The 27537-nt window shown below is 36.9% G+C and overlaps 1 protein-coding gene across 1 annotated transcript in view; it reads left to right on the top strand.

Annotated features, from left to right (window-relative positions):
• Window positions 1-27537, top strand: part of prkceb (protein kinase C, epsilon b) — a 164618-nt gene that overhangs the window by 16758 nt on the left and 120323 nt on the right. Inside the window, exon 2 of the mRNA XM_067421403.1 lies at window positions 24830-24893. Coding sequence (XP_067277504.1) covers window positions 24830-24893 — 64 coding nt within the window. The remainder of the gene's footprint in view (window positions 1-24829; window positions 24894-27537) is intronic.

Below are 27537 nucleotides of genomic sequence, written 5' to 3'. Positions count from 1 at the left end.
CCTTGAAGCACATTTGATAGATACTGACCGCTGCAGACTGGGAACACCCCACAAGAGCTGCAGCTTTGGAGATGCTATGACCCAGCCATCTAGCTATCACAATCTAGCCAATGTTCACTTACTGCCTAATATATCCCACCCACTAACAGGTGATGAAGAGATAATCAGTATTATTCACTTCAGAAAAATGACATAGTGCAGCTTTAATTGCGATTAGTTAATTAATTAATTAATTTTTATCGATTTGACAGACACAAACCAAAAGATGCGATTATTCATAACAAATGCAAATGCACAAAATAAAACTACTATTATAATGTATATTTCCTCATCTAAAATCTGATTAAATGAGCCACATTTGAAGCTGTTGTAAAATAGATCAGTTTTGATGAAGTCTGGTATTCTGGTATTGTTTCTAGGCCATTGTATCATGTTGGTGTCATATGTATATTACACAGCATTGTCTGGTATTTATATCCTTGACACTGCAGCAAGGCCACGATTGACAGACAGGACCAATATAAAATCTGTCTGGATTGACAGGACCCTTTCTTAGCTTGGCCTTGTTTCCCCGTGGGGCCCAACAGAGGAGCGGACAGTAGTATCCTCCTGGTGGCCCTGGAGGAAACAAGGGTCGGGGTACTGCCGGGCCGGAGCTAAAAATACCAGCGGTGCATTTGAGTCACACGGTAGCCTGAGCTTCCTGTTTTCTCTCTTCCATATTTACTTCCCAGAAAAATAGAGGGGGACAGAGAGGAGGTGTTGGGATGAGGCTGAGGGACCTGATGCCTTCAGCGATGTCAAGAAATGCTCACTTATTGATTTTAATTCTCACAGAAAAAAAGGAGAAAATACAGCTACAGATGGGATTGTGAGAAACATTGCTGTAGAATATTTGATTTTGTTTTTCATTAAAGCTGCTAGAAATTATTTCAGATGTTTTGCTAACAAGCTAATTACTAAGGCAAATTGCAAAGTACTGTATACTTTAGTTTTGATGCAAATGCTTAGCGTATGCCTAAACAGCCGAACAGCAGCATAGTCTTTCAACGTAGGCGTGAACACAGGTGCTTAAAGGGTTAGTTCACCCAAAAATTTAAATTCTGTCATTACTTACTTACCCTAATATCGTTCGACTCCCGTAAGACCTCATCTTCGGAACACAAATGAAGGTTTTTTTGGTTGAAATCCGATGGCTCAGAAAGGCCTTCATTGACACCAATGTCATTTCCTCTCTCAAGACCCATAAAAGGCACTAAAGACGTTGTTACAAAGCCCATCTCACTACAGTGACTCTACAATAATTTTATGAAGTGATGAGAATAGTTTTTGTGCGCAAAAAAACAACAACTAAATAACGACTTATATAGTGAAGGGCCGATTAAAAAAAAAAAAACATTCGAACGGTTGACATGAGGGTAAGTAATTAATGACAGAATTTTCATTTTTGGGGTGAACTATCCCTTTAACTACTTTTACCTTAACAAACCCCTAATTTAATGCTCATTAATAGTATGGTAGTTTTTGTATAGTTTCAGTTGAGGTATTATGATTAAGGGATGTAGAATAAGGTCAGCATAAGGCATTAATATGTGTTTATAAGTACTAATGAACAGCCAATATCCTAGTAATAGGCATAAGCAACTTAAAGGTGCACTATGTAGTATTTTTGCAGTAAAATATCCAAAAACCACTAGGCCATATATAGTTATATATTTTGTTCAATTGAGTACTTACAATATCCCAAATGTGTCCAACTATTTGTAAATTGTGAGAAAATTGCTATTTTAACTATTTTAACTTAATTGTCGCCCACCAGTCGCGTCATATCTGCGCTACCCTCGGTTTTATTCTGCAGAAGCGCTTTACTCTTAGCAGTGTGAACATGTCACATCACCGGCGAGCGAATGCACAGAGTAACGTCGTAACAATTTTAAACACACTTAAATGTATCTAATATGATAAACAGAGCTGCTTTACCTTATAATCATGACCGGAAAAAGCGGAAGTGCGTGCGCCCGGCGACTGTGTCCTGTTATTTTTTAGCCAATCTTAATTCACTTATATCCGTGTTTTATACCGAATGAATGTTTTGATGCAAAAATGTATTGTAGCATTTAAATTAATAATATATATACTTTTAAATTCATAAAAAAAACAAAACATCATCAAAAACAACATCATAAATGCATTTGAAAAAAAAAGAGAAACATATCCAATACTGATGAAGTACTTGAGTCATTCAAACTTATTGATTTTCTTTTTAGTGGCTATTGTGCTATTTTAGAAGTGTGAGTTTGATGTGATGTGATTATTACCTGCCATGTGACAAAAACCTCTAATCTACAATTATGCTTGATTGTCGATTCTGAGAGGGACAGACCAGCTGCAACCCTGCGATGTGATAAGTGGGAGGAACACGATTTCTCAAGTTCACATTCCTTAAATAACCAAATAACTTAGACAAGTCCCTACTGACTAAAAAGAAGAAAAAAGGGAATGTTCAAGAGAAGTCCTTTTGTGAGAGTGAGGTTGTGTGTGTTTACACTCATATTGGTTCTAAGGGCAGCGTCTAATTGAAACAGATGAACGAGAGGTGGTAGGTCATATAGTGGTCTCAAAAGCATGACTCGAGTTTACACTCATGTGATGTCTGTCTTCGTTTGCTCTTTAAGTACATTAATGTTAATGTAATAGTGTCTTGAAGGGATGCAGTGTAAGAATGGGCATTGATGCATGACGCTTAGCATTAATTGTGCTATTTGAACAGCGTTGAAGAGTCACAAGGGAGATCGAGACACAAAATGCATGCCAGGAATGCTTTTAAGTGTAGGTCTCTTATTTGAAAAAGGTCTGTCACCACTTGAAATATCAGCTAATGCACATACCAAAGCTTGTAAACATGTTAACACATGCACACACTGGCACATAAACCTTGTGCAACAATAAACATTCCTTTGTAGAAAATAACTTGAATGGCGATGTACTTGGGTGAATCTTACAACCTAATAGCTGGACTGGAAACTTCAATATGTTTGAAGAAAAGTTCATATTAATATTAATTTACAAAGCATGACAAACAATACAGATTATGTCACGTTTAAACAACGTTTTATTCAATTAATCACTTTATATTTACTTTATATTTAATATATATTACGTTGCTCATGCAAGTGGCAAAATATTTAAACTAGGCCTATGTTAAAATCAAAATCGTTTTACATTAAAACATACAATAGACAAAAAATCTAGTCTTTTATTTCTTTATTTTTTAAATCTTTTAAGAAATCCTGCAGGTCATAAAGAACTTTATTTCTCCACCTTCAAGAAAGGACGAGAGCTCTACATTATGTCTCCCTATTTACCTAAATGTGTCTGTTTTCTTGCTTTACCCGAGGAATAAAGTCATTGAAACAGATTAGACTTTACATTACATGAATCTGTGGTGAAATAACCAGATTTTCACTTCAATGCATGTTTATTTTAATGCAAACAACATTCTATCACTTTAATTCAGCGCTTCCAGCACAAAATAGACTATAGGTGTAGAAACAATCGACGCGCTGCTGCAGACGCACCGCTCCTGGAAAGCACTGCCGAACCGCATCCGTGTGAAGTGAGAAAGATGTAATCCGTTAACATTGGGACGTATAACAGGCGATCTATTCGTGATCAAACTATTTGCGTTGCAGATCTAAGCAGTCATTTGTTGGACTACTACACAATAATAGAAAGACTTGTTTTATTGCTTATCACATTTGAAGCGCCGCTAATGTAAATCGGTAGAGGAACAATTTATATTTTATGCATTGGGAATTTGGGATACACTAGCTGCCTGCTGGGGTGGCAATGGTCTTTCTTTTAGGGTGGCAGTTGAAACCCCGGTAGATCCGCCCCTGCCACTGTCATATTTTCTTACATTTTTGTTTGACATGTTGAGGTGACAATGTACTGGGTGTCCGCTGTGACTCGATTCGGGTGTGTTACAACGATGCTCAACGTATGCATAATTACAATTAATAAAAAAATAAAATAAAGGATAACGCAAAAGAGAATTGTCTCGGGGGCCCCCTGGTGTTCGGGGCCTTGGGCTGCAGCCCATGTTGCCCATTAGGATAACGCGGCCCTGGGCACGACACAAGTGTTTTTTGCTAGTTTCAGCCTGACACAGTTATAGTTTTCACATCTAGCTCCACGTTGTTTGCACTCGCCCCCATCTGTTCGCCCATGGGTGTGCTGGCCTGAAAACAAGGTGTGTTCAGGCGCATTGTTGGCGCGTTGCTTTTTTTAGGCAACTGAAAATGACTGCGCCATTGACAACAAAAACCTGGTCTAAAGTCAATAGCGCAGTATTTTTTTGTGTTATTTAAAGGGAGCATAAGTAATAATAATAATAATAATAATAATAATAATAATAATAATAATAATACATTTAATTTATAATGCACTTTATATTAAACAAAATCTCAAAGTGCTAAAATATTATATATATATATATATATATATATATATATATATATATATATATATATATATATATATATATATATATATATATATATGCACCTATAGGTGGGTGCACAATGCGTGGACACTGTTATTACACACTTAGGGATGCGCAGCAGCACACATTTTTAAATATTAAAAATAAAAGGACAGTGTAAAAGATTATTATAGTGTACGTAAAGATAAAAATGCCCACATCATAATGGATAGTCATTGCAAGTATCAGAATAATAATTATTTGCGGTAGTGATGAATGAAATTGGCTACGTAAAGGTGCACTATTTAGTATGTTTGCAGTAAAATATCCAAAAATCACTAGGCCAGTGTTATATATTTTGTTCAGCTGAGTTCTTACAATATACCAAATGTTTCCAACTATTTGTAAATTGTGGGAAAATTGCTAACCAAGGAGCCGGGACATCTGAGCATAGTGTCTGACGGAGTCGCCTGTCAATTGCGCCATATCTGCGTTATACCCTTGGTTTCCGGTTTTATTTGGCAGAAGCACTTTACTTTTACTGCAGTGTGCACCAAGTGTCATAACGTAACGTCATAAGATAATTTTAAACACACTTAAATGTTTCTTATATGAAAAACAGAGTGCATTACCTCCTGAGTCCTGACCAGAAAAGCGGAAATATCGCTCCAGCAGCCGTGCTCAGCTCCACAACACTTGGTCCTTCTCTGCTTCATACTTGAGTAACATTAATAACCGCATCCATGAACATGACTTTTTTTTGCCTTTATTTAAAGGATATTTTTGACAACTCTGAGTTAGTTTAATAATAGTTTGCATGGGCATGATATACAAATAAACACAGTGTAGCTGTAAAAGTGGACTAGTTTACCAGTCGGCATGATTATGTTTAATGTCCACAACAACTTCTGTATAGTCCCATTAACCAACTGTTTGGCAAAACCCTTCTTCAAGACAAGTAAATGCTGAAAAAATCTTTAGTGGGGTGTTATTAATGTGTTTTATGTTATATACATTTAAATGTGAAAATGTGTTGAGCTTTGTTTATCACAGACTTTATTGCAGGCATTTAAATAACCCATTTTAAAAAAACAATTGACTGCAGGATATTGGAACCGGAAGGGCTAATTCTTTTCCGTGTTTAGCCTCATAAAAATACAGTATGTCATCCCAGCAGAACTATTTTGTAGTAGAATCTTGACCTGACATTTTGTCCTATTTATTATATATTTTATATAGTATGTATTTATTTATTTTTTCCCCACTGTTTGTAGATAGCATGCACTATGGGCAGGACTAGTACAACAGCAAATGAACAATCTTTATGGGCACCTGCACAAATTTCAGTGTCCATCTGTTAGCTATGGTGCACAGATTTGTGTACAGCCCAGTGGGAATACACAATTGCAAATGCTCATTAACAAATATGAGGATTTTTGTAAGTAGTACATGAACACAGCACTTATGCTGACTTCACATCCTCTAGGAATATCTCATGTGCTTTCAAGTAATTTTGGTTGAAACTATATTAATCTGTTGGCCAAAGACATATTCCCTTACTCTAATGGAACAAAATGAGAAAATGGCCATTATGTTTGCAATCAATGTTTTTGGTTGTTTTCACACTTGGTCCTTTTCAGGGGTCTGAGCGCGCTAAAAAGACGCAATGTGAACACAAACCGCTCTGGGCTTACTTGATTTGTTGCTGTTTGTAAATTCATTCCAGTGTAGTTTGGTCATCAAATATCTCCGTACAAATCGACTGTTCATCATGGCTACTTCTTCTGACAAATCTCTACAAAGTATTTGTTCACAACACAGTCTACACTTGCTTATTGCAATTTCAACCACTTTCGAACTGAGGCGCCTTGCCAGTTTAAAATGGTGTCACAAGCGCACACACCTAAAGCCAGCTGTCACAGCGCGTGTACTAAACAGAATCTTTAGCGTCTTTTTGCGTTTATTTTAAAGTGTCAAAAACACACGTTTCACATAAACAGGTGGTTTTGTCTTAAGTGAATGTAAACATCTGCACTACTTATAATATCAGAATCAGTCGAGTACGTCATACAGTGAAGAATATGCAGTGCATTTTTTTTCACGTGATTATTCCATTTCTCTTACTTGAATGCTGCTTTTAGCCATACTTATACTTTACCTGGAAAATTTAAAGCAATTTATTTAACTTGCATTTTTCTTGCATTATTGTATTGTATTGTTTATTTGTGTATGTTGACTTTATCGCCTTTATCTCCTTTACCACCAAGAAAACAAATATCTTGGTTACTGAGGAACAAACAATGTAAGTCAATGGGATTTAATGTTGAAGGCCATTGTGTTGGCCATCAAACACTGAACTGGACTAGATCCAAAAAGCAACATTATGAACACAAAGGGGTCTGAAACCACACTCCTACTAAGTGGACCAAAGGGTAGGGACAGTGTGAACATGAAGAGAACTGGGTCCTTTTTCACTTGGTTCACCTCTTGGTCCACTTAAAGAAATCAGTTCAAAGATTGGTTCTTTTCAAGAGGACCCAAGTGTGAAAACACCCTTACGGTATCTTGTTAATTTATAATTTCTGTCATTTCTGGTAGTACATTTTCATATATTCCCTATGCCAACCAGGGAGTCAGGAGTCTCAGGACTCAAAAGAAAATCCAGAATTTAAGCATGACATTTTGGTGGTGTTCATGTGCGTTCATCTTTTAACTACAATCTATCATAACTTGGCAGCACTAAACCTGTTTATTACCCAATTGAACCCCAAATATTTCAGCCGTCTTTATGATCGATGTTAAAGGCCCTGAAACCAACATTGTGGATATTTAGTTGCTGCATAAATAAGTTTTGTATTTAGAGACTTGGAAATGAAAACATTTAGTTATCGCAGGGATATTATTTCTGTCTGTCCAGGTTTATGTGCATGTTTGTGTTTCAGTGGAGTCTCAATTAGCTTGAGGGATCTGGTGTGCGTCACCTCTCACATGAACACACTCTCTGCAAGCGGCTAAACACACTGTCATCCGAGAGATAAAACACAACATGCTCCTGTCTTCTGCCTGGACAGCTGTCCTCTTTCACCTGCGCTTGCTTTCTCTCTTTTCATCTTTCATTAATCTCCATGTTCTTTCCTCACGTCACGTCTACACAAACAGTAAGGGAGTACGATATTGACAAAATTACATCTCAATATTTTCCAGGATTTTGCTGAGGTGTTATTGGTATCTCCAGGTTTAGGACTGTTATGGACAGTTTGGCTCCCAAAGCTTTTGAACTTTTCCAATAGTGATTTTTATATTTCAAGTGCATTTGTACCTTTATAGACCCGTTTTTTTTAACCTCATTAAATGTATTTGTCATCTTTTATGCTCGATTCTTACATTTAATAAATAATTAAATTAGAATAAAAAGACACTATAGTGTCTATACGTGTTTCAACCGAACCAGGAAAGACATCAGTTGGATAGACCTACAACCAATCAGAGCAACGAAGCGACGTTAACAGAGCTCAAATGCACTGTTGCCAAGTCCGCGTTTTTTTCCCCCGCAGGTTGTTTTCTATGTCCGCGGGTTGAAGCGAAGTCCTATTATGTGATATATAGACCCCTCTGGCAACCTTGCCAAAATAACACACATTTTACTCCCCCAAACACCATTTTTTCACCGGAGAACCCCCCGAGAAGCTATTGTTTAGGGCTAGTAGTTGGCGGGTTTTGTTGTAAACACTTGGCAATCCTGTCTGCACATGCGCTGGAATAAACGATTTTTGCCGGTGTTGTAAAAAAATAAAAGAATTTAATGATACACAGAGTCCTTACCCAACATGATCATCATTTCTGGGAGAAATTGTGAAGGTGAATGCATATACAAACAAGCTCTCTGTTTAAGATTTGAACAAATATAATCCAAGCCCCTTTGATGACATGCATGATTATGTTACTGTTGATCATCTGTCCGTCATCGTCTAAATCCCGTCCTGATGATTTCATTGGTCAGAACAGTTTCTGTTCGGAGATAATTACTCCTCTATGGAGCGAGGCCAGACCGAACTGCTCAACCTAAAAATTTTGTGGGCGGGGCTAAGTTCGGCTGGCATCCAGGCTATTCCAAAATTGCATACTCTCTAGAATGTAATCTGTATGTACTACAACATTCACCATGCTGTCATTATCTGTGACCTACAAGCGACAGTTGCATCACTTCACTACCATTCATCCTCTCCCGTGGCCTCATGGGCAGAGGTGGACAGTACCTAAGTACATTTACTTGAGTACTTTACTTAAGTACACTTTTTGAGTATATTTACTTTACTGGAGTATTATTTTTTTCTGGAAACTAATGACTTTAACTTCACTACATTTGAAAGACAAATATCGTACTTTTTACTCCACTACACTTCTATCAAGGTCCTCAAAGTTGAAAGCTGTTTCTGTAGCAGCTTTTAAAGTCAGTGGATAATTTTTTTCTTCTTTAAAAGGTCTTTGGGTTTTTGCAGAAAGCCTTTCAGGAATCACTCTCTTAGGGTCAGGTGTAGGGATGTTAACCGATGACCGCTTGACCGATGGTTGACCGTATCAACGTTAACCGATCAAAGTTGTTGGTTGTCGGTTAAAAAAAAGTGATCCCTAAATTAGGGTATTATAGACAGTGGACTAAACGCTACTACAGTTAGCCATCTCATTCCAAAATCTTTTTGTGTGAAGTGAACAAATACCTCACCTTCAGTTTTTCATAACTGGCCTGTTTGTACTTAATAAACCAATAAAAAACATTTGGCGCGAGGTCACAGCGTTTGGGTTTGCGCGCTCACAAGGTTTGCAAAAAGTAAACAGGCTAAAACCCTCGAGGTTAGAGCCAGGGCAGACGACAGTATGAAGCGTGCATTCCGCATAAGATGGGCTTACATTTGGAAATATACATCTACATTTCAGTGGTAACACATAATATGTTGATCATCATCTTTCTTTATTATTGTTAGCACTACCTCGAACTAAAGCGGCATCTCAACGGAGCTGTCATTTTCTTAAACGAGCCGCAGCAATGTTTCAAATGAGCTTCTAACGCTAGACAAATGCCTTTTATTTTCTTTGTTTCCGATTACAAACAAGCTCCTCGGCGCCACGTTTGCTAATTCAAATAGCGCAGCATATTTTAAACTAATCGCTTAACCGGTTTCAACCGGCTAATGAGGCTCGGTGGTCGGTCAAGAAATTTTTTAGTTTTCGCCATCCCTTAGTCACGTGAAGGTCAATGATTTGCTAAACATTTTTGAGCACTGATTCATAGTTTATAGCAAAATGGAAGAAGACGGATGTCAAAATGCTCATTTTGTCAAGTATTCACATAAACAAAGTTGATTATGTCTTAAGTGAAGGTAAACATTTGTAGAATATCAGATGTGTATCAGTGTATTGGATTTTTGCATTTGGCCTTTAAAGTGACAGTAGCTTTTTAACTTATATACAAGTTTTATTACTATTTAAATTACTTTGTTAGTCATATGCTAGTATGTCAGATGGCGAGAGGAGATGGCTTAAACCATGATGGCATAGTGTGCATTTAACAACAATAATGCGTTGAATAGGGCTGGGTGATAAAACGACAACGATATATCACAATATATCACGATATATCAAGGATCGGAGTGAGGTGGGGCGATAAAAATGAGCGATAATGAAGAAAACTCAGAGCTCACGACCAGCTCAGAGGACACAGATATCGTTGACAAGTTAGTTCGGAGATATTTTGGCGATCCCATCCGACATAAAACAGCGACGTATGTGGACTGCTTATCAGTTCACGTTCACCACACAGGATTTAATTATTAAATTATCCTGCTTCTTCAAAGTTCTTCCATATAATATTGAGCCCAACACATCGGTAATTCTACATTAACTACATTCACACACAGGCGTATTACCTTCTTAGTTATATTGGTAGCTATTATTGCTACCAAACTATAATCACTAAAACATCGGACTTGTACATCACTATCATAATTGTTTGTCTTTGGTAATGTATTAATGGCTCAGCATCGCCTGTATCAAAAGAGAAATAAAGTCATCTGACTTTAAAATGAATAAAATACACAAGACAGCCTTACTGAAGATCCACAAATACTGAACTTTGCTCTTTCCCTTCTCTCGCGACCAGCCCACTGTCGGTGAGGTGTGTGTGTCTGTGTGTGTGTCTGTGTGTGTGTGTGTGTGTGTGTGTGTGTGTGTGTGTGTGTGTGTGTGTGTGTGTGTGTGTGTGTGTGTGTGTGTGTGTGTGTGTGTGTGTGAGTGAGTGAGAGTGAGAGTGAGAGTGAGAGAGAGAGAGAGAGAGAAAAAGAGAGATGCACAGTGCACCAATTTTTTTTTTGCCCGTTTGTGTTTTTAGTGTTTTACTACTTACACGATTAACAAATGATATTATTGATTTACAGTGTAGAGTAAAAAAATGCTGACCACAATTAAGATTTTAATAAATAAATCTACCTTAGTTTCAATAAATTGTTCACCTGTTTGGAACAATTGTGTTTGTCATGTTTTTGACAATAAAGGATATCTGTCTGTTTTCTACATCTTTCACTTAGGAGCAAAAATATGCCTTTAAACTTTAAAGAAATAAAGAGTTTACATTTATCGTGATATTTATCGATATCGACTGATATGGAAAATTATATAGTGATATTTTTTTGGGCCATATCGCCCAGCCCTAGCATTGACATAAAAAAGGAAATTTACGTTTTGATATTTAAGTACTTTTGAAACCAAATACTTCTGTACTTTTACTCAAGTAAAAATCAGTTTTTACAACTTTTACTTACGGAGGAATTGTATTTGAGGTAAAAAATTATATAAATACTGTTTGGTTTCTCACACAAAAAGATAATTTTCGTGTGTTCTACTGAAGAAACACTTTAAAGTGCTAAGCTTCTTTCAAAAGTTTATATTTTAATTGCTAGCATAGACATCCGTGTTTTTGAACTTTTATCCCAGTACTTATGTGTTCATTTGAATATTTGTAACACAGAAATAACAAAACTGTGTGGCTGAAAAGACTGTGAAGCGGTTTTGTACCTATACATGACAACTGCTCTCTCTGGCTCAGCGGCAGTGCCTACACTGAATGCTCTGGTGTGATTTTGTCAAAGATTTAATAGACACAGAGGAATCGTTGTCATTTAGGAATACAATCTTTTGGGTGTTTGAACCGAGATCGCAATTGACTTTTAAGGGGGAAATTTTACAGTAACTGCATTTTAATAGAATAACCTACTAGACATTATACATTGCACCCATGGACTCTCCAGGCATGGTTTTGTTTGTTTTAACAACAATTATGATATTATTGTATTATTGTGATATATGTATATATCGCACACCCCTACAAAACAGTGATACATTCATAGTTTGTTAGTTTCCCTGTCTTTCATTTATCAACATTATATATATGTATGCTTCACTTTTAAGTGTGATATGTATTCTTGAATATGAATGTTCGGAGAGCTGGAGGCGAGAGATTGAGTCTGACACATGGTCAGTGGTTGCATGTCTAGGGTCAAGGCCAAAGTGACCGTTCTTCCAGCTGTCTCTTCATTAATGATTGACATAGAGGAAATAAACATCCTCTTTTTTCTGTTGTCCATTATCAGTCCACATGTACACAGAGAGAGAGAGAGAGAGAGAGAGAGAGAGAGAGAGAGAGAGAGAGAGAGAGAGAGAGAGAGAGAGAGAGAGAGAGAGAGAGAGAGAGAGAGAGAGAGAGAGAGAGAGAGAGAGAGAGAGAGAGAGAGAGAGAGAGAGAGAGAGATACTGTAATCACTTTTGAAATTGAAGTGTGCTTAATTTTATTACATGTACACTTATACACTCTCAGAAACAAGGTACAGTGGAGGTACAATTTTGTCATTGGGGAACAAAATGTATAACTGTACCTTTAAAGGTACACAATTTGTCCTTAGTCTGTTTTTGTTACATTGTTTAAAACAAAAGAAGCCATAAACAAAATCTATCATGAAAAAAAAATGTTTGACTAAACTCATCACTGAACAAATATACTAATAAATCATGTTCACCACCAGCAATACTTTCTTGCCACAGACATTCTAAATTTTGATTTTTGTAAAAGCTTTCTAAGGGGGGAAAAAGTTTAGATGCACACAGACATCAAGAATCAGCACATGAATCTCAACAATGGTGACATACTTAATGCTACATGCATGCTGGGAGCCATGAGTTTTATACTTGGAGCTAAACTCTGGACAACAGCTCTCTAGGACCAAACTTGCCCCTGCCTTAGGGTGCTTTCACACCTGCCTGATTTAGTTCGGTAGAATCGTACTAGAGTTTGTTTCCCTCTTTGGTGCGGTTCATTTGGTCAGGTGTGAAAGCAGCAATCGCACTTGGTGCGCACCAAAAGCGGACCAAACATGCGTACCAAAACCTCTTTGAAGAGCTGGTCTCGCTACGCTTTCAAACAAACTCTGGAGTGGTTCGTTTGTGGTGAAAACGTGATCCGACCTCGAACAGATCCAACGGCAAAAGTACTGATCATTTTTGGACTAAACCAACTGCCGTAGTCAGCTGCACTGACATTATGTGCATGACATTATTACCTGATAGATCGTTGGCAATATTTTCGGAAGATGAGCATGTCAGAGTTAAGAATAATTAATGCACGCCTCCGCTTGAAGTGCGCTCACCGTTTGCAGTGCATTAGAACGTTGTTTTCAAGTCTCATCCGCGCTTCATTATAGAAATGTACTGTTTGCATACTGTGGTAAATACACATAATGTAGTAGATTATGGCCAGGGAAAAAAACAGCCCGCGTAGTCTCTCCATAGTTGTGTAGTTTGTCGGCTTTTCCTCTTCTGTTGGAATTTTCCCACACGTAAATTCTTACCAATTGAAAAGCAGTTTAGGAAATACGCCATGGCCATTGAGTGATGTGGATGTTGTTACAGGCCTGAGTTTTGGTTCATTTCAACTGGTTCGGACCAAAGCAGTCAGTGTGGTGTGAAAAGGAACCAAAAAAGCTGAAAAATGCAACAATGTATAATTGTTTGCCCTTGGTTCGGACCAAATGAACCGAACTAGAGATGTGAAAGCACCCTTAGAAATGTGCCCTTAAGGGTACCACCCCAGTGATGGCCACTTGTACCTTAAAGGGTAGTTCACCCAAAAATGACCCATTATCTTCCATGTCCAGAAGATAATGAAAACATCATCAAAGTAGTCCATATGTAACATCAGTTGTTTAGTTAGACTCTTGAAGCGTCGACAATACATTTTGGTCAAAAAATAACAAAAAATACGACTTTATTCAGCATTGTCTTCTCTTCTGCGTTTGTTTTCAAATCTCAAATAAAGATTCAAACGGTTATGAATCAGCAGATTGATTCGCTAATGTCACGTGATTTCAGCAGTTTGAATCATGATTCATGACCGTTTGAATCTTTATTTGAGGAACACGGAAGAGAAGACAATGCTGGATAAAGTCGTATTTTTTGTTATTTTTGGACCAAAATGTATTGTCGATGCTTCAAAAGAGTCTAACTAACCAACTGATGTCACATATGGACTGCTTTGATGATGTTTTCATTACCTTCTGGACGTGGACAGCAAGTGGACCTACACTTACATTCAAAGGACAGAAAGCCCTCAGATTAAATCTAAAATATCTTAAACTGTGTTCGGAGGATGAACAGAGGTCTTACAGGTGTGGAACGACATGAGGGTGAGTCATTAATGAAATAATTTTTATTTTTGGGTGAACTAACCCTTTAAAAGGAACAATTGTGCACTTTTTTTTTTTTTGACAGTGTATTGTTCTTCAAATCTTAAATGTATATATAAAAAAATCTACTTGCATGCATATAATATAATATAACCGAAATAAAAGACTACTTAATCTTTAAAGTAAGCTTAAGCTTAAAGTACATTTAAAATGTTTTATAATCTTGTTGTGCTTTTAAAGTACACTTATTTTGATATATTGACTAAAATACAAAATCACATGTAAAGTACTTAATTATAATATTAACTGTAGTATGTTAATTAATATTGCATTTGAAGTTAATATATTTTATATATACTAAATTGCAACTTAAAATAATTACAAATAGATTTAAATGTGTTACATACAAGTTTCAATATAATAATTCAATAATTCAATATAATATTTTATAATGCTTGCCAATTATATACAGCAGTACACTTGAACCGTATTTCTAAAACAGTTGTAATTATACAATTATAAACCCCGTTTCCACCAAAATTACCTGGAACAATTTGTCCCAGAGCCTTTTTCCCAGGAAAGGTTTTTCCCTCAGACCTGTTGCTGTCTGTGTTTCCATTGCGGTCTAAAGTACTGTGAAGATTAGTCCGGTGACGTAGGATTGTGCCAGACCTTCCAGTTCCTGCTGGATTTCGTCCTTCACATATAAAAGCTTAATAGAGCTTACATAAAGCTCGAATAGCAAACAACTCTTACTGCACGCACCACAACAGACTTTTAAAACTTTTTTACCAATCAGCATGTTCAGCGCACAAGTCTCACCCCCAAAAGTTCCTGAACTTTGAAAAAGTTCTACCTCGCGAACAGGGCCTTTTTTGAGGGTGAAATATGTACACGAAACTTCATTTAGACCCTGGTCCCTGCGGCCGAAGCACACCGAGTACCACCCCAAAGTCCTTAGTTCCTGAAGAAAGTTCCTGCGGTGGAAACGCAGCTATATATAAAGATGCACTTAAGTCCTATAAGTATGTCAAAAAAAGTATAGACCTATTACAATGAAAAGTACATTATGAGATCTCTGACTTTAGATAGCAGACTTTGGTATCTGGCAAATTTGAACAAAATTTGAGACACTTCTGGAACTCCACAGGAAGCATATGACATTACTGGTGCCATTTCATAGAAAAGGAGATTTAAGAAAAAGTTCCAATGTCTCAAAAGTCTCTTTTCAGTCTCTTTGCTATGTAGAAATTATTATAGGTTTATAAATGATTAGGTTTATATACCTAATCCATGTGGAGGAGGATGAGATGAAAGCGGCTGAAGCCAAGTCATTTCATTTTATATGTGTGTGTTCATGTTTTTCTATCCCCAGGGATTTCAACCTGAATGCACAGACTCATGGGGACTTGTGTCACCGTGGGGACCTAAATTGAGGTCCTCATGAGGGAACAAGCTTGTAAATCACACAGAATTAGCAGAAAGGTTTCTGTGATGGGTAGGTTTATGGGTAGGGTCAGTGTTAGGGAAATAATATACAGTTTGTACAGTTAGAAAAACATTACATCTATAGAGGTTTTGTGTGTGTGTGTGTGTGTGTGTGTGTGTGTGTGTGTGTGTGTGTGTGTGTGTGTGTGTGTGTGTTTGTGTGTGCCAGAAATAAGTTGATAGAAAGGTGATAAGCTGATTTACATGTGTGTACTACTTAAAAAATATTAACTGTATACTGTATATGTAATAAGGGAACATCTGGATGGTGTCAAACAGACATGTCACATCTCCACCTCACAGATCCTCTCTGATGCATTACAGCAGCTTGGACAGACTGGAGTTGGCACGGTTTCTCTGTTAAACATCTCTGGTTGAGCAAACATTAAGATCATCCAAATAGATGGAAATTAAACCTCAAATTGGGTAAAAACAGCCACAATCAAAGTTACAGTAAACGTACAGTTAATTAAGCAGCTAGTTCAGCTAAACATTTGATTTCTGTCAGGATCACTATCGTCAAATTGATTTGCGGTATGGTTCTGTCCTGGGCAAGAACTCCCTGCACATACATGCTGCCTAGCATGGATAAGAGCAGAGAAAGAGAACAGCGATAAACCCCCCTAGGGTAACCAGAACAGAAGCAACAATGTATTGCAGATATCATTAATGTCAATTTTTAAATGTACAAAATTAGGGAATTTAGTCTGATTCAAGGGGAATCAGAAATGCCAAACCCTGACTGACGACAGGAAGAGCTGGGGATGGAGGAGGGATATCAGCTACAGAGAAAGGCAATAGCAGCTGATAATAAATGAGCTAATATGTGCTGTAATAGACATCATATTCCTATAGGTAGACGTGATCAGCTGACAGTCAGCTGGTGTGAGCTTGACTAACGTGCCCCGCTATATGCTGGATTACTGTCATCATTTATCCACTGTCATGTTATTCCGTACTTCCTTTCTTTTAGGCCAAACAAAAGCTGCTCACTGGGCAATAAGATTATAAGTGAATAACTTATAACTGTTATATTTGACCCCATTGAATTTCATTGTAATGTAAAAAACAACAACAATAAAAAAAAGATCCAAATTATTCATATAGCTAATAATAAAAAGTATTAAGCAATACATAATTATTAAAACAAAATTGCTTCAATTGTGAAGTTTAGGGAATTCTGTGAAGTACGGCGAATTCTGGGAATATCAGTTTACAGTTTTTAATGTAAAATATAAGCTTACCATTTTTTTTTTTTTAAATACTACCGGCTGTAAAATGGAATGTTAGAGTCCCAAAAAAGGTGTTTATTAAAGCAGTTATGCTTTAAAATGTGTAAATAAATACAGTTAAGAGAAATAAAACCAGGTCATCAATAGTCTAAAAATTAGAACTGCTGTGTACTAATACAGTTCAAACGTTTCAATGCGCTCAAGCAGCGCTTCAATAACCTGGTTTAAATCACAAAATCATGAAAGAGATGCAAACATTTTCCTGCTTGCTAATTGGAACATGCCATTTTTGTAAAATGAACTCTTGTTAATCCATGATTAATAAATAATACACAAGATTATTAAGAACTAGAGTTAAATTTAAAACAGCAAACCTCACATGAATATTGAATTATTGAATAAATGTATAGAAACAGAACAGTAAAGACACAGTTTAAACAGTGATGGAAGACAAACTGTGGGTCTCTCAAGAAAGAAAGTCGTACAATTCGTAAACCTCATGAGGGTGAGTAAAGGATGAGGGTTTTTCTTTTGGGTAAACTATCCCTTTTAGGAACCCATTTTTTTCAAGACTTCAAACAGGTTGGATAGGGACATTGAGGACATAGAAAAAAACTGGTAGAAACTGATTAAACCAATAAAAACAAAGCAGCACAATCATTTAAAAATATATACTTAATAAAAAAATTAAAAAATACCTTAAAGGTGTCATGAACTGGCTTTTTAAATTTTTTTCCAGAGGTCAACTAATGACGTTTGTGTGGTTTTTACATTCAAAAACATAACTAATAAATAATAGGCTATTTTCTACACTGGTTTTGAGGCTGTCTCCAAAACGCTGGGTTCTGATGGGCGTGCTGCACTGGAGACTTGGAAGTAAACGCCCACGGCTAGGATTGGATAAGATTTGCATATTTAATGAGCTTAAGCTCCGCTGTCAGTCCACATGAAGGAGAGGAGAGAATGAGGAAGAAGCGACAACCAGAATGATTCTCTCGATCACAGGGCTCGTAAACATCTTTATCAAACAAACACAATGTTTTATTTCTCATAGACCCGCAACTGATTGGACTATTATTTTTATATGTCACATGGCCCACAAGATTGGATGATATAAGCGCGAACCGCATGCACACACATACACGTTCGGCGTGTGCGCCGCCCTTCAGATGTCAACTCGTGAGCGAGAATAGCAGAACAAAAACAGAATAAGAGATTCATCGGCCTGCCAGGCCTTGCGAGCCCAGGCCCATACGTGTTTGAGTCCAGCGTGCTAAATGTATGCTCTGTTAGACACGTACGCATAAGCAAAACGATCTATAACAATGCAATACTATTACATATAAAAACACGTTTTACTCACATATGTGTGTTGCACCATTCCTCCTGTCAGATCCAAATCCAGCATCGACCGGAGATTTGTTTACAAATGATCCCGCAGTGAACAGAAGTCATTAAAAATAAAGATCAACCACTCATTCCTAATATTAGGATCAGAAGGAAGCTTATGCAGCGACTGTTCTTCCACAACCTGGAATAGCGCAATATCAAAATCTTTCTCGGCATGAGATTGTTGTTGACCAGCTAGCACGAGCCCTCCTTGAGTCGGTGGGCGGGGCTACTGGATTAGATGCGCTGTAGAGCTTTTTTGTCGCACACTGACGTCAGTATGAAGTACAGGACCGTTTGTTGAGCCTGGTGTCTATAAAAGCTTTTCTTTGAGTAACAAGGAAGTTTTCAGCTCTCAAAATTACAGCATATTCTTATATTACCATGACCTTTTATTTATCAAAAGTTGATTCTTCAATTCATCACCCCTTTAATTTTGATTGAAACGTATAATATATGTTGATCTGATGACGTATAGCTTTGATGCAACTAAAAAGGTCAACAGTTGCTTCTTATTTATGAACAAATTCCTCAACCTTCATTAATGTGATGTGCAGATGTCCCGTTTACTCAGCAGCACACTGCAGACTGGTCTTAATGCAAATATTTACTCCCACACCCTCGTGTACATGAGTGCACATAGACACATATGTGGGAGAACATACACACAATATTTCCAGACTTAAACATTCACTCACTCCCCTTTTCTTCTACAACTAGCTGCTATATTTGGTGTGTCGTCGCACCTGCAAGACATAGAGCATTCAGAGATCAGCTTCGGCATGACATCACAGGAAGTAGGAGGAAGGGAGAAGGTCACAAGGTCATCTGGGATAACAAACATGTCACTATAGCAAGCATTCTACAGACCGGTGACCTACTGTGTGAATGTTCTGGAGAGCTTCTAGTATGGATTTTGTACAATTCTAATTCATTCATCCTCCATCATGTAAGGAGAGAAGAATCCCCACAGCTGCCTCAGGGCTTTCAAAGACATAATGCTTTGAAAAATTTAAGTTTGATTTGAATATTCATTAATTCTGCAAACAGCTTTTGGGAAGTTGATATTAAATACTTGTGGGAAGCAGAAATGTCCTGCGGCGTGACATTACATACTCCATTTAAAATTACTTTAAACATTTTGATTATTTGAGTTTTATGCGTGAGGTTTTTATGGTCTTATTTTTTTTTTTTTTTATTTATAAAGCCCAATTTAATGCAACAACAGTTGCCCAAAGTGCTGTGCAAAGAAATGAAATATAATACTAATAATGCATAGTACAAATACTACAAAAATAACATATTAAAATAAACATACAAAATTAACAAGCATACAAAATAAACAAAAAATCTGAGTAGAACATGCATCAGCACCTAATCGAGATTAAAAGCGCAGGATAATAAATGTGATAATAATCTTAAAACTGAAATGTTTTTACGTTTTTATCATAGATCGTATGGACGACCCCACTTCATTCTCTTCCGCTGAAGTTATTGAATAGACTGACGTGGTCAAACTCAATTCTAGTGAGTCTGATACTGCTCCCTTGGGCTCTGATTATGGGGCGTGTTTCAACCGAACCAGGAAAGAACTCTATTGCTTAGAACTAAAACCAATCAGAGCAACAAAATGACGCATAATGTTAGTTTTTCAAATGTCAACAGAACTCAACTGCACTGTGTTGCCAAATCTGTGTTCTTTTCCAGGGGTTGTTATCCATGTCCGTGGGTTAAAGCGACCTCAATTATGTGATATATAGACTCAGGAGTGCGAATTTTAGCAGGCAACCTTGCCAAAATAATACACATTTTACCCCCAAACCCCATTTTTTCAGTGCAATCTATGACGTTGATTCTGCCGCTGAGTCAAAGCGTGTAAGTGGAGTGGAGTGAAAAGCTTTCGGCCAATCAGAGTGCGTAATTTTAACCCTCCATCCGCCTGTCCCTCCTAGCCAAATGCTTTGCACCTGTATGTTCCCCGTTTCAGTTCAGTGCATCAAGCAAGCCAGGCAGGCCGGATAACTGCAGGCTTGTAAGCCATGGTTGAACCGCATTAATAGATGTGAGGTTGGCAGTTACAGCCGCTGATAAAGCACTTAATAGTTTTAAACTTTATAGTCCTATAGACTCAATATTGTTTCTTATTGAAATGTGGTTACCCCTCCCAAAATCTTTTGTGTTTCGTCACATCCAATGTGCATTGCTTTCGTTTAAGGGGGCTTAATTCGCACCAGGTGTACACAGTGAAAGTTACCCGATTGTGACAGATGGCCAAATTCACTAAATTTGCATTATAGTCTGCCATAGCCTAGCCTGGTCTTACCAGAACTGCCCTGAGCCACTCTGGATCTGACATAACCAATCGCTAACGTTTGGTCGTGACGTATGTCATGCGCCCTTCGCTTTGCCTGTTTCACACATGGAAATCCGTCAAAATAAATGTGCACTTGTGCAGGCCACCGCAGTGATAAAACCATAGGGTAAAACCTAAAACTCATGCATTCGGATTGTGATTTATTCACGCCACGGTGGAGGGGAGAGTTTTGTGATCGGGAATGCGCCTCGACTATCTGTGCAACGCCTAAAGCTCTTGCCTGATCATAACCCTTTTTTCCCCAGCGATATCCCTCTGACCTTTTTCTCTTTTGAAAAGTGAATTCTCGTCAGATTTTTCAAATCTCCCTCTTGCTCACTCTCCTCCCTCATCATGAGCGGACACACCCCCTACTGCTGATTGGCTCTCTGTCCGATCCACTTTCATCAGCATTTCTTGCTTTTGTAAGGGGTTTTGTAGATTTTTTTTCTTTTTTTATTCTCTGTCTTTTGCGATTCCAGTGATTATTTCCAGTTGATTATTTCCAATATTTTAATGTATTATTTGCTGTGAAATGGCTAAAATGGTTGATTTTTTTCCCCTGCCCAATCGGAGAAACCATTTTATCTACCGTATAGCCATTGAAATCAAAGTGGTTAAATGACATGCTACAAGTAAAGTATAGAACAATTTAGTTAAAATAATAATCATATTTTCACTTACATGCATCAAAATAGTAATGAGTTCATAAACAGCAAAGTTTAGTCACATACCTTTCACTAAAATGTTTTATTAATTTTCAGTTTCTGATTTTTTTTTTAAACTGATGATGCAAATGAATCATTGAATTAATAGTTTGAACAAATTTAGTATAAAGTAAGTTATTTTTAAAGAAATTGTAGTGTGTTTTCCACACAAATATAAAGCAGAGCTGTTCGACATCGATACAAAAATGTGACGCTGAATGATGCTGAAAATTTAGAAAATGCCCTCTCTGTCACAATCGGTGGCTGGAATAAATCGCATAAAGAAGGATTTAACAAAGAACAGTCTTTAATTCAATATTTTAAAATACACAGGAGATAACACTAAAAAATAGCAACCACATAAAGACGACACAGAACAATAAACAGAGGAAATATACAGAGATAACGAGGAAAGTCAATGAACAACATGTGAACATAAACAGTAACGAAGGGCCAACTGAAAAAGGCAGGACATTAATTTACACGACAGTAGGGTTGTGGGGGGCTTAGAAATGTGTTTTCTTTCTTTCTTTCTTTCTTTCTTTCTTTCTTTCTTTCTTTCTTTCTTTCTTTCTTTCTTTCTTTCTTTCTTTCTTTCTTTCTTTCTTTCTTTCTTTCTTTCTTTCTTTCTTTCTTTTATTATGTTTAACTATACTGTTATTGTCTCCCTGTAAAGTAAAGAAGGCTTCTTTCAAAGACATTCATATACTATTACTGTCCCCAAACTGTAATGTACATTCTGCCTACTAATTAACAGCTTTGTCTCATGAAATCTGTTTTGCCGTGAGAATTTGTGTGAATCTCAGCTATTGTAACTGAACATTGATATGGGCACTTTTGGTTTGGAGTGTGAATTTTGTCTATGAGGGTGCTTGCAACAGGTTTTGTTTTTTTCTTTGCACTGGTGCATCCTGTGTAAAACCTGTGTTGACTGCATGAACATGATACGGCTCGCCTCTAACCCAACTCCCACACACATCCTCACTGTCTCTCTCTCTCTCTCTCTCTCTCTCTCTCTCTCTCTCTCTCTCTCTCTCTCTCTCTCTCTCTCTCTCTCTCTCTCTCTCTCTCTCTCTCTCTCTCTCTCTCTCTCTCTCTCTCTCTCTACTCTCATAGCAGGTACAAATCTCTCCACTCATCCCCACATCCTCCCTCCATTTCCTGCTTTAATCTGGTTTTGATGGAACAGCCGTTATGCTGTCATTAGCTGCTGAGAGGAGAACTGGGCCTAATATCAGTCATTTCAGCCTCAGCACAACCCTCACAGGACTCATGTTCACATCAAGACAGTGCTGTTTCCTCTGCTGGTGCCACATACTCAGCATTTATTCTGCTAATCTTGACCATGTGTGCTTGTTTATTTCCATTAGTATCATTACTGATAAATAAAGGTTTCACAGGTGGTGTGTAAACCTGATGAAGTGTGAAATCACAGACATGTATAGTATGCACACGGACATCTTTTTCAACAAAATACTTCTGATCTTGACAGCTCACTTGATATTTAGATAATAATGCACTTTTGTTGTATGGAAAAAATCAGCTTTGACATTTTGATAATATCTTATTGTGTGTTCCACAGGAAACATTTAAATGGGGTTTGAGTTTCATGAGAGTGTGTACATGACGGAACCTTTTTGACTTTTTGAAAATCCACTTGATTCACACATTTACAAAATTATTAATCTTAACAATTTTTAATCAGAAAACATTAACATAACAGCATTATAGCCTAAATTAATATATTTTTTTAAAGAAATGTTGTAATGTACTGATAAAACATATTTATATACAATTTGGCATGTATAGACTTTTCCTACAACATCCTTACATGCATCAAAGACCAAAACACAGCTTCATTTTGTCACAATATACATTGCACATCACCACATTTTTCAGTGATTCTCAAACAACTCGACAGATGAATCAGTCTCTCCATGAGCCTACCATGCTCTGATTGGCCAGACAGCTCAGACTGTTGTGATAGGTCTACATCGTACAGCACATGTTTTGGAAGCTAAAAGCTGAACTGAACTTCATCTTTGTTTGGAGGTTTACTAAAGCTCAGTGATTGTACACACTGTAAAGACGAAAGATGAAACCTTGGAAGAACTAGTTACTAAACCTGAACCTCAAGCGCAAGGACGACTTGAGCAGGACGTTTCTCAGTAATGTACTATTCAGTTTGCGATACATAATGAGCTGTTGCAACTGTAATTCCTCACATCAGCATTGTCAAGTGTAGGCCCCTATATCCATCAACAAATTGATGTGTGTATTTCTAATTCATTGCGGTGCTAATGAGAGAACTGTAGCAGGGCATATGATAGCTCAGCACTAACGCAAATCACTAACGTTTGTAAAACAAATCTTGCTGTCAATCTCTATGTTGTGGAGATAAGTGGTACCCAGTTGCTCTTCTATCAGCTTGAATCAGTCGGCCCATTCTCCTCTGACCTCTAGCATCAACAAGGCATTTTCGCCTACAGGACTGCCGCATATTGGATGTTTTTCTCTTGTCACACCATCTTTTGTAAACCCTAGAAATGGTTGTGCGTAAAAATCCCAGTAACTGAGTAGATTGTGAAATACTCAGACCAACCCGTCTGGCTCTAACAACCATGCCACACTCAAAATTGCTTAAATCACCTTTCTTTCCCATTCTGACATTCAGTTTGGAGTTTGGAGATTTTCTTGACCAGGACCACACCCCTAAATACACTGAAGCAACTGCCATGTGATTAGATATTGATTAGATAATTGCATTAATGAGAAATTGAACAGGTGTTCCTAATAATCCTTTAGGTGAGTGTACAATATAAAACACAAAACTACATGTTTTGTACAACCGGTTGAACATATATATACATTGATAATTATTCATACTACAGGATGTGATTCTGAGGAGCAAACTGGTCCAAATAAACCGGGTACTGACCCACCTTTCAAGAGCAAGCATTTTGTGAATCCTGCGTTGAACGCGGAGATTTGAGAAACAGTCGTCAGTAAAATGTTTGTGGGCTGGTCAAGTTGTTTCGGGGGAAAACAATTTACAACACAGATGGTATTATGCAAATGCATGTTAAACCGTATGATGTAAAACCTTGACGCAGTGAGATTCAAAAATACAAAACAACAGCAGTTTAGAGTCAATTCTTTCTTTTGGGAGACAATGACTTTATTTACCTTGCACATTCGACTGTACAAATTTGCAGACAATTTACATTTACAAATAGCTATATAACACACTGCATGAACGACAACATTAGAAAAGTCTTAAAGCATTGTTGCTATAAAGATCTAGTCTGCTTTTTCAGAATATGTGTTTACTCTAGAACACATGCATTAAGTTGACTCTTAAAAACATTGCATTAAATACAGAGGCTAGTGAAGATTATTGAAGATGTGCCTTTGCTCTGCTGCTAAAACATTTTTGATTGTCCTTACAGATAGACTTGGAGCCAGAGGGAAAGGTCTATGTCATTATTGACTTGTCTGGATCATCCAGTGAAGGTAAGACATACTTGTAAACATTCTGTGATTGCGCTACATGCCATTTAAAGACTGCATGTCGATGAAACCATTATACTGTAGCTAATACAAGATTTCTTATAAATACAGACATCCTGTGCTGTCTGACATTAAATACGGGATGTTTAATATAAGTGTGGCATGATGACAGACACATTGAATGTGGCATCAGGCCTTCGAGATGCATTTATTTAGAATAAAATGAACACATTAAACACTCAAAGCTGAAAATAGCACAGTTCTATTAGCCTGTCATTGTTTGAAATGCCATGGCGCAGACAGCTCTTTGGTAATCTGTGGGATTGCTCTTTCTAGAAATCATATGAAGAGCTGAACATTTTTTGATCTTGATGTTGCCTCCAACGTCAATATATATACGTACATATACATATACATATATATATATATATACATACATACCGTACAGGCCAAATGTTTGGACACATTAGCCTACTATTTGTAATGTTTTTGAAAGATGTTTCTTCTGCTCATCAAGCCTGCATTTATTTGATAAAAAATACAGAACAACTTTTACTTTTGTGATATATTACTACAATTTAAAATAATTGGTTTTCAATTTATTATACTTTAAATGATCATTTATTTCTGTGAAACAAAGCTGAATTTTCAGTATCATTCCTCCAGTCTTCAGTGTCACATGATTAATCAGAAATCATTCTAATATGATGAATCATTTTCAAAGTTGGAAACAGTTCTGCTGCTTAATTTTTTTTTTTTTTTGGTGATACTTTTTTATAATACTTTGATTAATAAAAAGTAAAAAAAAAAGAAAAAGAAAAAGAAAAAAAGAAGCAAATGTTTTTAAAATATAAATCGTTTGTAACAACATTATACACGAGGCTACTGGTCAGTAATTTGGGGTCAGTCTTTTATTCTTTTTTTCTTTTTTTTTAAATAAACCAAAAATTGTATTCAGCAAGGATGTGTTTAATGGATAAAAATTGATAGTAAAGGAGATTTATATTATTTGAAAATATTTTGAAATAAGTTTTTATTTTGAATAAATGCAGTTCTTTTGAACCTTTTATTCATCAAATATATTAGGCAGCAGATCTGTTTCCAACACTCATAATAAATCAGAATATTGGAATGATTTCTGAAGGATCATGTGATAGACTGGATGTCACATGTGACACTGAAGACTGGAGTAACGATCCTGAAAATTCAGCTTTGCATCAGAGAAATAAATGATAATTTAAAGTATAATAAATTGAAAAACACATTTTAAATTGTAATAATATATCACAATATTTATAAAAAAATCTGTATTTTTGATCAAATAAATGCAGGCTTGATGAGCAGATGAAATTTCTTTCAAAAACATTCCAAATATATATATATATATATATATATATATATATATATATATATATATATATATATATATATATATATATATATATATATATATATATATATATATATATATATATATATATATATATATATATATATATATATAATATAATATACACTGTGGCACGTGATCATTGGACCCAGATCTAGTGTGGCCTGATTCCACCTAGATTACATCCCTGATGTGCCTCTCTATTGCACACTCCCTACGGCCCAACTCCCAAATCAGACCCCTGCCTTTCCTGGATAGACATCAGAGATGGCCCAGTTCAAGAGCTCCTTCATCCTCTCGGGCTTCACTCCCGCTCCTGGAGGCAGAACATATGATCACTTGCATCTCACACTGATCTAGAGGCTGCATCTCCAACATCTCTTTGTGTCCACACAGACCTTGTGTCTGCACCATCAGTGGTGGAATGGCACTGTTTGCCAAACTGCTAGCCAGGAATTTCTCCAAGAAAGGAAGCAAGCAATGGTCATGTTTTGGGATTGTGATCCCTGAGCTAAGATGCTGCCACCAAGCATTTTAATTAGCTTACCAAGAAGAGGTAGATGAGGATATCTATGTCACACACACTCTACACATAAACAAAAGTAATAAACAAAGCATACTTGGGGCCTTATCTGCAACTTTGCATTAGCGGCAGCTAACCTCAGAAACAGGTCCAAACAATGTATGTCACTTTCATTCTATTTCTTTTTTTATTGTACACTTATTCATTTTACTGGGAAACAGTATATGTGACTCATATTTCATTGCGTTTAATCTGCATTTGCATCAGGAAGTGAATATTTCCTTTGCATGACATTTGGATGACTCATCAAAGAGTGGCAGAGAAGATGAGTTTATCAGCAGTAGCATTTTTATTCAGGATTATTCAAAAGTCTTATCTGATGTTATGGATATTGATGATAAACCACAATAGATATCGAGTGTCATGGTTAATAGGCCTTTGAAATGTGTTGTGCTGTATGAGTTTTGCAGATGCCATTCTGTTTTGCAAACTGCCACTCTGCAGTTTTGCAAGTGTAAATCTGATCTGTGCGTGCGTCAGCTCCATATTGCAATTGGTTCTTCTGATCAGATGGACTGGCGGCTTCGACTCATTTTGGGTTTTGTCCCTGATGGTTTGGGTTGTGGAAAATTGAATTTGTTGAAGTGAACAAAAGGTCCAACAGTGGGTCCTTAATTTTTTTTTTTTTTTCTTTTTTTTTTTTTTTGTGACAGTAGAGGGACCTGGTTATCTGG

This window comes from Pseudorasbora parva, chromosome 17 (genome assembly GCF_024679245.1).
Source record: "Pseudorasbora parva isolate DD20220531a chromosome 17, ASM2467924v1, whole genome shotgun sequence".
Classification (NCBI taxonomy): Eukaryota; Metazoa; Chordata; class Actinopteri; order Cypriniformes; family Gobionidae; genus Pseudorasbora; species Pseudorasbora parva.
This window is presented reverse-complemented; position numbering and strand designations above follow the sequence as displayed.